This window comes from Rosa chinensis, chromosome 2, assembly GCF_002994745.2.
Source record: "Rosa chinensis cultivar Old Blush chromosome 2, RchiOBHm-V2, whole genome shotgun sequence".
Lineage (NCBI taxonomy): Eukaryota > Viridiplantae > Streptophyta > Magnoliopsida > Rosales > Rosaceae > Rosa > Rosa chinensis.
Window position 1 is genome coordinate 85,893,802 of NC_037089.1, and position 14,693 is coordinate 85,908,494.

Consider the following 14,693-nt stretch of genomic DNA (forward strand, 5'->3'; position numbering starts at 1 on the left):
GATCATCGGGAGCAAACCACAGCTTGCTCATATTGGATCGAGAGCTCTTATATCAGATTTTAGGATCAGAATCCATAAAAGGGCTTAGGACAATAAAATAAAGGAATCCTAAATACCCGTTTACAAGATAACTTGACCCAAGTCCGAATACCCCTATTTTATTCAACAGTTCCATTAATTAAGACTTGAGGATGGCCGCACCAGCCTTTATTTAAAAAAAATGGTCATCCATTGTCCAGAAGAAAAAGGACGAAACTGTTTAAACTTGAACTGAGTCACAGCGAACCCAAACCCCCTAAATCTCTTAAACTCTCAACAACTCTCGCATCCAAACCTAAAAACATTTCTCTCTGTTAATTCTCAATCCTCGTTTTACAGCTCTCGCATCAAAATATGAGGCTTCTCTCTGTTAAATCTCGATCCTAATTTTTTTCTTGAATAATTCTTCTATGGTTGTGGAATATTATGTGTCAAGCGGTAGTCAAGCCAATAGCATCTCATCATATCGGTGGTGGAGTCTAATGCAGTGCCAATTACCACACTTAACCTGAACTAATATCATTTGAACCAATTACATTAATGTGGACCACAATCTGAGTGATGATCCAAGACTATATAATAATTTTTTCCTATATGAAATCTTTTAAATTAACCCTAAATCCACAATCACTGCGTCTTTCTTAGTCCACTAAGCCAATCCACTCCTCAACACTGTCTCTCATTTCCTCACATGGCGATTATTAGGATTTCGTACCATTTGCAACGGCTACATGGACTTCTTGTCTCAGTTGTAGACTTGTAGCAGAACCAAGTCAAACCCAAACCCAAAATCCCTCTACCATGATTGAAGATTCTCTCAACTTCCACAGAAGAGTTTCAACATCCAATAACATTTAGTGTAAATTCCTCCTGTAGTACCTGAGGTATGGCCAATTGGCCAGTTTGATACCTGATGTATTAAAGGGGACAGTTTGGTACCTGATGTCTTACTCTGTTAGACCTTGTAGTACTTCTGTCAATATTTGTAGTTAAAATTAGTCATGTGCCGCGCATGTGACTAATTTTCAAGGCTAGTTTCGTAACTTTAGTTCCAACATTTCAAAATCAGAATTTTTTTTGTACTATTCTCTATGAATCCACTGATTTTCCCTCCTCTTCTCTTCATCCATACACTAAACATATCTATCTAAAATCAAAATAGGTACAAAATAGAAAAAGGCTTTTGAACACAATGCGATGATATGCAACTGGAAAGTAATTTCACTTCAACTCAAGTAACAACCTATTTGATGATGAAATAAAAATGCAAAATAGCACAAGATAAGAATGACATAAGGATTGTGCATTCTGATATACATTAATAGTTCCGTAAGTCTCAAAGTACACCTAAAATAATACTAAATAATCCATAAACAACCTAGTGCATGAAACAATACCGAATCCAAAAGGCCAATTCCATAATTCTCAAAACAAGGCAGAAATCAAACTAACAACCATAATCCAACATGCCTAGCTAGAATAAGTTCACTACATAACAAAATAGATTGACTGATATGTCAATACTTTCAAGTCTTCCCTTCAGTAGTCCCATCTTTAACATATGACACTTTGCTCTTCCTAGATGAACCAATAGGCTGACTTAAGAATGAGTGGTTAAGCTGGAAAATTGTTGTGGGAATTGATGGTTGAGATGATGTATGCATAGAGTTTGAAGCATCACTTTGGGAAGATACTGTTTTTGATCTAGATGCTACACCAACCTTACTTATGTTTCTCCTAACCTGTAAGAATAAATATCAATGACAAATCACATTAACTAATAATTGAAAAAGTTAAATGAATTACCAATGCACTGGTATTAAGTAATTGACAGGTTAATAAATGATCTACAATGATGCAGGGCACTTTCAAAATAATATTTGAGCCTTTAGAACTTGGGAATAAAACCCAAATCCAGACTTTGATCGAGTTTTAGATCTTACAATACATTATTTTAGTAATGAACACTTCTTAAATTTTCAGATTTGTAACTATATGTATTAATAACACAGCAAATAAGCAGATTCATTAAACATGCACAGTGATGTATATTAAAGTTCCCAGTAATATTAATGATAGAGAACTATAAATTTTAAATTTTTCTGAGATTACGACAAGAGTTACAAGCCAATATAGTTAATTAACAAAGCAAAGAATAATAAGGGCGGCTGGCCGTAGAGAATAAAAAGCATATATTATTCAAACTACTCTTCAATCACTGCCCCAAATCTTTCTCCATACTAAACCAAGTTAATGGTCGAAACACTACAACCTACTTCATACTAGTTTATTCGCAATTTGATATTTATTCAAGGGAATTCAATAAACAAAAGAATAAAGAAAATTTTGTCATTAGATTTCAGGACCACAATCCCAGTATATGCACATGGACCTGACTCTTGAGACATTCAATTCGTCAATTCATTAGAAGGGGGACAAGGTGAATAACTTAAGGCACAAACACAAGCATAAAAGCCATAGATAAATCATTGATGAAACAAAAGGGGGATAATTTGAGAGATTTTTACCATGATATTGGAGCTCTCCACAAACTCTAAATTCCCTCCAATGATCTGACATCACTGACTTTTGATACTTTCTTCAATTGAAAATCTCCATTTCGAAACAAAGATGAGAATCGTTCACTCCACCTATCTTAATTGCAAGAAGCAGAGATTTAAAGAACCCGACTTCTTTCTTTCTCACTCTAACATGAGCTAGGTCTTGGTTTTGATCGATCAGAAAGTATAGAGTCTGATTTTGAAGGGGTTGGAAATGGAATTACAAAAATAGTCCTAAAAATTAGTCACATGCGCGGCACATGACTAATTTTAACTATAAATATTGACAGAAGTACTACAAGGTTTAACGAAGTAATAAGAGTATCTCCAACAGTGATACTTATTTTCTTAGCTAAAAGTGAAATATAACTAGTTAGAGCATCTTTAGCAGACTCTCTATTTTGGCTCCTTAGCTATTTTAGAGAGCATGTTTAGCTTCTTATCTATTTTAAGTGCTGCACCAGGCTCCTAAGTGGCTCTCTATTATAACTTTTGGCTATCTTGCTCCTAAATATAGAGAGCGGGATGAGGCTCTCTATAATTTAAAACATTCTTTTTAAGTTATTTTATGTAATTTATAAATATATTTAAACTATTTAATCTTCATTTAAAAAATAATATAAATTCAAAACTAGCTAACATAGAGAGTATTGATGCAGACGTAATTCTAAAGTGGCTAGCTAAAATAACTTTTTAGCTACTTTAGCTAAAATTTGACTCAAAAATGGCTAGCATTGCTAAAGATGCTCTTAGCTATTGAGTTATGCTCCAGCAGAATACCTAAATCCCAAACCAAATTTAGGTTTTAGTTAAATTATCTCCATCTCTAGCTAAATATAGCTAGAAAATTTAGCAAAAGTTAAATTTAACTTTTGTTTAAGTATTCTGCTGGAGTAAAATTTTAGCCTAAAATTAGCTAAATATTAAATTTATGTTGAAATAAGTAGTCTTTCAGAGATGCTCTAAGACATCAGGTACCAAACTGTCCCCTTTAATACATCAGGTATCAATCTGTCCAATTAGCCATACCTTAAGTACTATAGAAGGAATTTACCCTAACATTTATTCACACGGCTCAAAACAAGAAATCTCGCTCACTCATTTCGCTGACAACACCTCCCAACTTAGCTCGGGGTCCAAACCTCTTTCTCTAAAAAATTACCAAAATAAAACAACAATCTCTTTTCCAGATGATCTTGGCCCTCCTCAAAATTGTTCAGCCCCATTTCATAATTTGTTTTCCATAATCCAACCAATCACTTAACAAACTAGTCAGCTATTGGACAGAAAAAAAAAAAAGTTGTACCGCGTTGCACCGAATCCAAACGCCAAAACCCCACTCTCTTATTTCCCAGCCTTCTTTCTTCTTCGCGCTAAATCTCTTAAACCCTAAACCCTCACACACTCTCTCTCTCACATTTCCACAACCGCCCATGGCCTCCGTGGCCCACCGCGGCAACCCACTCCTCCACCACCTCCCTCATTTCCTCACATGGCGATCCCTACGCTTCCGCACCATCTGCAGCGGCCGCATGGGCTTCTCGTCCCACTCTCAACCCGAACCCGAACCCGAAACCCGTACTCTCCCCGGAACCAAGCTCCTCGAAACCTTCACAGAACAATTCGAGATCGGATCGCGCCTCATCACACTCGAAACCGGAAAGATCGCACGTTTCGCTAACGGCGCCGTCGTTTTGGGCATGGACGAGACCAGAGTTCTCTCCACCGTCTGCTCCGCCAAGGGTGACGCCGTTAAAGACTTTTTACCCCTTACCGTATGTCTCTGATTTTAACCTTACCTCTCTCTGTAATTACTCTAGCTCTTAGGTAATTTAGAGTTTCAGTGAGGTGAAAATTGTTGCATTTGGGGATTAAAGTTTGAGTTTTTAGGGTTCTTATTGGATTTTGGGGTTTTTACTTCTCACTGCATGTCTCTAAATTTACCGTACATTTCTATATTACTGTAATTCTTTGATAGTTTAGAGTTTTAGTGAGGTAGAAAGTGTTGGATTTGGGTTTAACGTTTGAGTTTTTAGTAGCTCAATGCCACAATGTTGTGGTTCTTATTGAATTGTGGGGTTTTTACCCTCACTGTAGGTCTCTAATTTACATTACATCGCGATATTACTCTAATTCTCCGATAATTTGGGGCTTAAAGTTTGACTTTTTAGTAGTTCAATGCTGTGGTTCTTGTTGAATTTTGGGGGTTTTACCCTCACTGTATGGTAAATTATATCTATATTTCTCTAATTCTTTGATAGTTTAAAGTTTCAGTGAGGTAAGAAGTGTTGGATTTTGGTTTAAAGTTTGAGTTTTTAGTAACTCATTGTTGTGGTTCTTATTGGATTCTGGCATTTTTACGTGTTGAAAGGTTGATTATCAAGAGAAGCAATTTGCACAAGGTATTATACCAAACACATTCATGAGAAGGGAGGGCGCACCGAAAGAGCGTGAGCTCTTGTGTGGTCGTTTGATTGATCGGCCAATTCGTCCTTTGTTCCCTGCAGGATTTTTCCATGAGGTTCAGGTATGGTGTTACTGTTTAGGCTTGTTTGATGGGCCCTCATTCGTTGAAATTGTTCTCGAAATGTTGTCTCTGAATGTGTGATTAATGTAGGTGATGGCGAGTGTTCTTTCTTCTGATGGAAAGCAAGATCCAGATGTAATGGCAGCTAATGCTACGTCTGCTGCTCTTATGTTATCAGACATTCCGTGGGCAGGCCCCATTGGAATGATTCGCATTGGGAGGATCGAGGGGAAGTTTATTGTTAACCCAACTATGGATGAGGTGATGCTTATTGTCAATTCTTCCCTTTCAATTGTCTGTAGCAGATATTGTTTCTTACTTACATTGTTATCAGTGTCTAATTCAATTACTTAATTGGTAACAATGCAGCTTAGCTTAAGTGATCTCAACTTAGTGTATGCATGTACAAGGGACAAAACGTTAATGATTGATGTGCAAGCTCGTGAGATTTCAGAAAAAGATCTAGAAGCTGGGATGAGATTGGCTCATCCTGAAGTAAGTGTTGAGACCTGCAACTATTATCATTTGAAGTCTGTTATTTAATGGAGTTCTATTAAGGAACTGGATTTTGATCATACAGGCAGTTAAATATCTTGAACCTCAAATCAGACTGGCTGCTAAAGCTGGCAAGCATAAGAAGGAATATAAATTGTCACTGATGCCGGAGAGAACATTGGAGAAAGTCGCTCAATTGGCAGAAGCTCCCATAGAAGAAGTTTTCACTGATCCCAAGTATGGAAAGGTGCATATCATCATTTTTTGGACACATTTATGTTTTTGGACACATTTATTTCATAAATGTGTCTCTTTCTGCATGCATGGCACTTCTGTATGGAATCTAATCTAGTTTTCATATGTGTGGAAAACTTTAACATCCAGTTTGAACGTGGAGAAGCCCTGGAGAATATTGCGCAAGATGTGAGAAAAGCACTTGAAGAAGAGTGTGATGAAGAAAGCTTGAGACTTTTACCGAAAGCAGTAGACACAGTGAGGAAAAAGGTAAGTCATGCCAAAATGAACCTAATCTGACTGCAGTAGCTTGATTAATATCATCCATATGAGGTCTTAAATTTATACTGACTTGGATATATTTGATTTTGTTATAAATTTCTTGAATTATAGGTCTCACTGATGATAGCTATTCACTTACACTTAGTTTTTATCTTGCTTTACTTCCCATAGTTATACATCTGTGTATATTTCACATTAGATATATCTTTGTTTAGAGAAACCCGGACATTTGTGATTGTATCTTCCAGATAAGTGGTACTACCTATCATGTGATAAACAGAAAATGGAGTTTAGGAAACATTTGTCTGAATTTGGCAGTTAGATTTTCTTTAGGCTGTCGGCTTAGTTTCTTTATTTTTAGTTGTATTATTTTGTTTCACACACATGCATTCAAAAATATGCGTTCACACACACACACACTTACTGTTTTTTTTTGTTCTGATATTTATGAGAGTTAAGTTCTTATATATTTAGTGATAAATAATTAAATATTAGGTTGTCCGAAGAAGAATAATTGCGGAAGGATCAAGACTTGATGGGAGGCGACTGGATGAAGTTAGGCCCGTGTACTGTGAATCTGGTAATTTGCCTATGTTGCATGGGTCATCACTTTTTTCTCGTGGAGACACGCAGGTCAGTACATTTTAATAGTACTGGTCTTTGCTCTGTTTAAAACCTGGTTCCAACTATTGGTACATATGTGGCGTTATATACAGGTACTCTGTACCGTAACACTTGGGGCACCTGGCGATGCACAACGCTTGGAATCTGTGGTGGGCCCCCCATCAAAGCGCTTCATGCTTCACTACAGTTTCCCGCCATTCTGTATAAATGAGGTCGGTAAACATGGTGGCTTGAACAGGCGTGAAGTTGGTCATGGTAATTATTATCTACCTTTTGAATAGGAGCACACTAATTAGTTAAACAAGATTTTGTTTACGTCGTCTGACTATAAATATTTGTTTGGTGTTATCCAACTGCACGGATACCTAGTTCCTCTAAATTGAATGCCCACACTACATATATGTTTTCTAAAGCCCATTCCTAGAGGCAATAGTTAGAACTGGTGGGGTACTTTTTAAATAATTGAATGTGGTTTGCCTAGGGACATGAGTCTGAGATCACATTCCTAAAATTTTAAGATTGTCATAGATCTATATCTCTAGGTGCTATTTAGTTAATGTATTGTGTTTCTCTATCCTATTTTGTCATCTCATGGCTGCAAATTTATTTGCACCTCATCCTTGATTTGGAACTATCTTTAATTATTGAAGTAACAATACTATCTAATAGCATATTAAACCTTAAGCAAAAATCTGTCATAGGTTTGCATAAACGCATTTAGTATTCCATTTTTACAACCTATTGTCAGACTGTTTATGAAATTAGGTTGTGGTTATCGTTTTGTTCCTGATTAGATTTCCAAGATGTCTGTTTAGATCTCAATAATACTGAGAAGTTTTGCATTGCATAGAGAAAGTAAAAAGATAATAGTTGCTAAACAAGTTAAACACTGTAGTTCGGTTTGGTAATGATTTGTAGGAACTTTGGCGGAAAAAGCTCTGCTTGCCGTGTTACCTCCTGAAGATGACTTTCCATACACTGTTCGTATCAATTCTGAAGTAATGGCTTCTGATGGTTCAACATCTATGGCTTCTGTCTGTGGAGGTACTCTTTTTACTTCTACAGTAGCTATTTTCCAATGTTTCAATGTATACAACTATTTATTACCTGGCAAACTTGTTTCTTACTTTCTTATATATCTTTTGTAGAATACAGAATTACTATGACTTTTGATTCATTTTTTGTATTCCATGTCATGTCTCTTTATTTAATCTTCAGAATATGCATGATTATGAATACTATATTCTACACACCATGCAAGTAATATCTCTTCTGTAGGCAGTATGGCTTTGATGGATGCTGGCATTCCACTGCGCAAACATGTAGCTGGTGTCTCCGTAGGTCTTGTTAGTGAAGTTGATCAATCAACTGGCACAATAAAGGAATACCGTATATTGACTGACATTCTGGTGAGATTTGACAGGGCTTAATGTTGAGTTTTGTGTTCCACATGATGTCTTTCTGAAAATATTCTGTAGTTTCTGTATCTCAATATGAATGAATGCTACAAGTCTTTAACTGCTAATGTGAACCTTCACTTGTCATGATCTTTGTAGTTGCAACTCTCAACTGCAGCTTGTGGTTTTTGATTCAAGATTTCAAGAATTATACCTATAATTATGTTTAAATTTTTATTTTTGGTTGACTTAGAAATATATTTAATATCTTTAGGGTCTGGAAGATCATTTGGGGGACATGGACTTCAAAATTGTTGGCACGCAAGATGGAATCACCGCAATTCAATTGGATATAAAACCTGCTGGAATTCCTTTAGATATTGTTTGTGAAAGCTTGGAGGCAGCACGTAAAGGTCGTATCCAAATTCTTGATCACATGGAGAGAGAGATCAGTGCACCTCGCACTCAAGATGATAGAAATTCTCCTCGATTAGGTTCAGTTCTCAACTTTGGTTGTTTTTGCTTTGTTCTCATTTGGTTTGTGGAGTAGAGCTCTTGGGAAATCTATTCCTTTGGTTTTCCCAAGGGATGAGAAACCAAGAGTCCCATATAAGCTATATTAAGAGGAGCATTTTGGTCCTAGTAAAGGAGAAGGGGAAAGAAACCCCAAGGGGACTGGAGGGTCCAATTATGCCCTCTTTTTCCTTGTAGCAGGAGTCTTTTCCCAATCTTGCACTTACTGAACATGAGAACAAAAATATAATTTCCCATTCCCAAATCCTCCAATCCATGAAACAAATGAGGCCTTAGAAAATATATGTTTTGTTGATTCTGAAAGGTTATGATTGATGTTTCAGCTACGTTGAAGTACAGCAATGATGCACTTCGTCGATTGCTTGGGCCTCTGGGTGCTCTTAAAAGAAAAATAGAAGACGAAACAGGTGGGATTCTTTGTTATAATTTATGTAATAGTAGAGATTAGAGAGTCTAGTTCAAGCATGTGAATGTCTGCAGATATTAGAAACTATTGAATCTTTTCAATTGGTAGTTACGGTCCTGATACTGCATCTTTATTCAAGTTTGGTTGTTCTTCCATGTAGGATTAGTTTGCTATCAAGGTGATCTCTGTGCATTGTTGGTTTGGTCACATTATGTAATGTTTCACTCAAAATAAGTAAATAACACACATACACACATTGTGTATATATCCATGAGAGGCTGAGGAGAATACTATTATCAGTAGAATGTCCTCTCTCTATCAGTAGACTGTCCTCCTTTGTGTCCCCCCCCCCCAAACACCACCAATTTGCTGATGAAACTGCTTCATGGTGCAATTTACTGTTTAACATTGACATCCTTGTTCACACTGTATTGCCACCTTCAGGTACACGGATCTCTGTAAGTGATGGAACACTCACCATAGTTGCTAAGAATCAATCTGCAATGGACAAAGTACTCGAAAAGGTATTTGTAACTCAATTAGCTAATACATTTCTTAGTGGTTAAAATATTGTTCTTCTGTGGCACTTGGATTCTATTGAAAGCTCTAGAAGTCTGATGGGTCCCCGAGTACCCCCTAGCTCTTCTGAAAGGAATAGATATTGACCTTTTTATAAACCCTTCCTACAGCCAAAGTAATATAGAACTTACAATTTCCTTTGCCCTAGACTCCCACAACAAAGAGAGGGAAGGAGCAAGTTACGCTTTCAGATCATGAGCTTCCGATGGTTTATTGGACCTGATTTTATTGCTAGATCAAATGAAGAGGTTGAACTTATTGGTGCTACTAATCAAAATCGCAATTCTGTAGAACTATATAATTAGAGCAAGTAGGGAGTAACCTTCCTGAAATTTTTTTATTTTCTTTTGGCAAGTTGTGAGGTCATGTTGCTGAGTGTTTGCTTTGCTCTGTTTAAGTCTATTGTGGATTTATTCTGTACTTCAGGTTGATTTTGTACTTGGACGTGAAATTGAAATTGGTGGGGTCTATAAAGGGACTGTAGCTTCAATCAAAGAATATGGCGCATTTGTGGAGTTTAATGGAGGGCAACAAGGCCTTCTACACATTTCCGAGTTGTCACATGAACCGGTATGTAGAAGAATAGCTGTGGGTTTACAGTACTGATTGCTTTCTACACCTTCTCTATATTGATTTGTGCTGCTCATTCTTTCTAGTATGATTTATTTATTTCTGACTTCTATAGTTCTTTTATATTTTCAGGTGTCACGGATTTCAGATGTAGTGTCTGTAGGCCAGCAGCTCTCTTTGATGTGCATAGGCCAGGATGTTCGTGGTAACATTAAGTTGTCCCTGAAAGCTACATTACCTCGACCACAATCTCAGACAAATAATTTGGCTGTGGAATCTGTTCCATCTATGAAACAAGCTCCTAGTGTTTGGGCAGCTGCTGGAGATGTGTGTAGTGGCAAAGAAAAGCATAGCCATTTGTCTGAGGAATTGCCAGTGAGTAAATATGAAGTTAATGCGATAAAATCCTCTGCTTCCTCTAGTCCACCAGTTCTAGTCAGAAGTGCTGAAGAGTGCGACGAGGAGGAAAGATCTAGTGGTTTTGTTCAAAATTCTAAAACTACTTCTGAACCCATTGGTGGTTTGAAACCAGAGTGCAAGACGGTTCAATCTACTCCTAAGACATCAAAATCTTTCTTACAAAAGGAACGAGATAAAGATGAGAAGGAACACAATATTGCATCCCAAAACCACTCTAGTAATGATTTGAGTAACAAGGAAGACCCTGTAACTGCAAAAAGTCTGAAGCTAGGAACAAAGGTTACTGCTAAGGTTTATCAGATCCGCACAGGTGGGCTGGTGCTTGATCTGGGTAGGGGACTTCGAGGAATGTATCGGTTTGAGGTACGTGTCATATTTTTTTTATATGACATTTTTTTTTTTTGTAGTGATAAATAGACCCTTTCCAGTATTTACTCCCACTCCCTTTAAATATTATTCTTAGCCTTTTGGGTGTAGAATATTGTCTTCCTAGCACCATCAGTCTTGGTCTACTTTGTTGTCTTCTCATACGATCTACTGTCTAAAGCAGCCTCCATCTTTCTGACATTTCCAAATGTTGTGCCACTAATCCAGTCTCTCAATGTCCTGTATCCAAATTAACTATTCAAGTCGCACCTGGTTTGTTCTTTCAGTGAATTCCTGAGCTTTACTTGAGTGTTCCAAGTCAGTTACTTATCTATCTTTAAGGCTCTCAGCATTTATAGGATTAACATCTTCCTTGCTCTTCCTTTTTGATGGATTCTTTTCCACGCCTTACACTTGTGGGAAAACTAGTGTATCATATGGAAGCAGTAAGAACTTCTAGTTTCTCAATCATCCTACTTTTTCACCTCAAAGGGAGGATTGGGAAACAGCAACATGCAATTACCTGTAATCGGAATCCTTCTTTTGCTTTAAGATGATTGGCAAGACTTTTTCCTTTTTAAAAGAGATGTACTTACTAACCTTGTTATTTTCAATGCAGGCCAATGCTAAGAAGGACTTTGATGTCAACGATGAGTTGCGAGTTGAGTGTGTTAGTTTTTCTAGCAAGGGGATTCCGGTAATGTCTTTGGTGGATGATGAATAGCATCGTATAAGCCATTCTTTTACACCGTGTCATGTAGATGATGACTTCAAGATAATTGCCTTGAAGAACTCTGGTGGCAGTGGCCTGAGTAAATTCCAAGAAGAAGTGCAGAGGGTTAAGCTTTGAATGTTTCATATAAACCGGTTGGAAGTTTATGGCATGATTGGAGTACATTTTGGGAATAACAGTCACGGGAAATTGACATTGATGTCTCGATTAGTTAGGTGCCCTTGACATGTTACCATTTTGTAAATTATGGTTTCTATTTATGACTGATGTATAATAGCGTTAGCTGGCTGCCTTTAAAGGCTTTTTTGGGTGCGCAAAAATAATGGAAGTACCAAATGCTCAGTTTTATCTTCCTGACTATCAATGTAGGCATATCTTCAGTAATCTTATCCAAGGCATTGAATCAAATGGTGCATATTTACGGAAATCAAATGTGTCTATGGTAAATCTGATAGTTTACAATTTGGGTAGACTGAAGCTCAATTTTTTTTTTTGGGTAGTCGTGTTATAGTTATATCGATGACCTGGCAGATATGAAGGAGGGTATGTATAGCAATTAGCAAAGAAAACAGAAGAGCAGCCAACCCAAGGCAACAGACAACATCCCTGGTCAGCACTCTTCAGTTGAATCAATATTAGTTATGCCACCTCCGTCCCCCATATTTCAACCTCAATTACAGGCTAAGCCAACACAAACATAACAAATAATGTAAATCAACATGCACCTGCCCTTCTCTTCCTCTGGCCATTTTCATGGCGGCCATGGAGTCCTTGACGTCTTTGGTTTTGCTCCTCATCATTTCTCTCATACACTTGGTCTTTGGAGACCCTCGAACAGAGTTGGTTGCACGCGCATGCAGCCATACGCGTGCAATTCATACAGCAAGTTACCATGTTACCTTCAACAAGGTGGTGGCTGAGATGGATAAAAAAAATGCTCCGTAACAACTTTGGGACTGCGGAAGAGGGTGAGCCTCCTGACCGGCTTTATATGTTGGCTCAGTGCATGACAGATCTTTCGGTCAATGAATGTAAGACGTGCTATGATTTGAGTAATCATGCCTTGGCTGGTTGCCTTCCTAACACAGGAGGTCGTGCTTTATTTGATGGTTGCTTTATAAGGGCTGAAAATTACAGCTTCTTTGATGAGACATTCCAAGATAAAGATTTCAAGGTAACTTTCGTCTTTCCTCATGGGGTTATGATAGCGGCTTCAAAGCCTTATGATGAATATATTTTCTTCATTCAGCAATGAATTCCTTTCCTCTTGGGAAATGGGTGGAAACTATAGCATTGCAGCGACAATGCCGAGTTCAATCAGAAATTTAACCAAACACCAGAGAAAGTGTTCAAAAAACTTGTGAAGTTGGCTGAGCATAATGATGGATTTGCAGTCGCCAAAGATAGCTCAAATGGTTTTAATGGTTTTACAGTGTTTGCTATGGCTAATTGCTGGAGGAGTCTAGACAGTAGTAAGTGTTCTTCATGTGTAGAAAATGCAGCCAACCGTGCAATTTCATGCTTGCCATCGTCTGAGGGTCGTGTGCTCAATTCTGGCTGCGTTTTACGTTACTCTGATTATTACTTTGGCAATAACCCTCGAGCCCTCGAAATCAAAGGTTTGTTTGTTTGAAGATTTTATAAACATGCCGAATCAAGATAGTACGTACGTAATGCCTTTCTTATATTATGTTTTGCTAATCTCTTGTAACTGATTTGTAGAATCTGCACTAAAGACCGCCTCATATATTATTCTTGCGTTGGCCTTGTTCGCATTGATTATTATGCTCGGAATTTGTGCGGGTAAATCTAGTTATAGACGAATACGTCACCAGAGAAAATCAAATGGTAATGTTGAGAAATAAATGATATGATACAAAATCACAATCCCAGCTCTTATATCGTTCTTCATTTTCTCTCATATAGAAGTTATATATATGATAGTTAATGAGTTGTTTAACATTTAACCGAGATATATATATATATATATATATATATATATATATATTGTCATCTTCCTGTAATTTGTGGCAGCTAAGGGAAAGGAGAGGGAGATGGCAGTTTTTAACCAAAGCTCAGAGTTCCAGAATTTTAAGTACTCAACACTAGTGAAAGCAACCGAGTGCTTCGATGAAGCCCATAAGCTTGGTCAAGGAGCATATGGTGAAGTATTTAAGGTACTTAATTTCAGTTTTTCAATATTTAATTCCTTGAATCTACTTGACAGTTGTTATCCTACTGTGCATCTGAGCAGGGCACTTTACATGATGGTAGAGAAATTGCTATAAAACGTTTGTTCATAACCGGAAAAACCCAAACTCAAGAGGTGTACAATGAAATTCATATCATTAGAAAAGCTCAACATAAGAACTTGGTTCGCTTCCTTGGCTGCTGCTTCACCAACATCAGCTGTTTCCTTATCTACGAATTCCTAGCAAACAGAAGCCTCGACCTTATATTATTTGGTAAGCCAGCTTGAAATATTAACTGCAGTGGTAACTTTAGTATGAGATTCAAAATGTAAAAAGAGCTAGTAACTAAGTCTCAATTGTTTCATCTCTAACGCCTCTATTACTTGTTGCTACCTACCTACGGAAGAAAGACCGGTACCACGAGAGCGAAGAAGGGAGTGTTAGACTGGAAGAAACGGCTAGGAATAATTGTAGGAACAGCAGAAGGTTTGGAGTACCTCCAAAAAGACTGTCCAGTAAGAATAGTTCATCGAGCTAGCAACACAAGCTAGCAACATCTTATTGGACCTGAAACACAGACCAAAAATTGCAAATTTTGGTCTTGCAAGGTTTTATTCATCCAACACAAGCTTAAGTAGCACTCTCATTGCTGGCACAATGTAAGTAACTTCTCACAAAATCGGATCTATTCATTGATTTATACAGTTCTTATAACAACTCAACGATCGTGTCCT

The 14,693-nt window shown here is 37.4% G+C and overlaps 2 protein-coding genes across 2 annotated transcripts; both read left to right on the plus strand.

The window, feature by feature from the left end:
- Positions 1-3,965: 3,965 nt before the first annotated feature.
- Positions 3,966-12,125, plus strand: LOC112185665 (polyribonucleotide nucleotidyltransferase 2, mitochondrial). Its single transcript, XM_024323933.2, has 16 exons — positions 3,966-4,375; positions 4,972-5,127; positions 5,218-5,388; positions 5,497-5,622; positions 5,708-5,869; positions 6,007-6,126; positions 6,634-6,771; positions 6,855-7,017; positions 7,681-7,806; positions 8,041-8,171; positions 8,434-8,653; positions 9,017-9,100; positions 9,544-9,623; positions 10,105-10,248; positions 10,381-11,031; positions 11,654-12,125. The coding sequence occupies exons 1-16, from the start codon at positions 4,034-4,036 to the stop codon at positions 11,756-11,758; spliced, it is 2,919 nt and encodes a 972-aa protein (XP_024179701.1). The 5' UTR covers positions 3,966-4,033; the 3' UTR covers positions 11,759-12,125.
- A 576-nt stretch (positions 12,126-12,701) lies between these two features.
- Positions 12,702-13,632, plus strand: LOC112185287 (putative cysteine-rich receptor-like protein kinase 43). Its single transcript, XM_024323530.1, has 3 exons — positions 12,702-12,941; positions 13,059-13,386; positions 13,490-13,632. Exons 1-3 carry the CDS (start codon positions 12,702-12,704, stop codon positions 13,630-13,632), a joined length of 711 nt encoding a protein of 236 aa, XP_024179298.1.
- Positions 13,633-14,693: the final 1,061 nt, after the last annotated feature.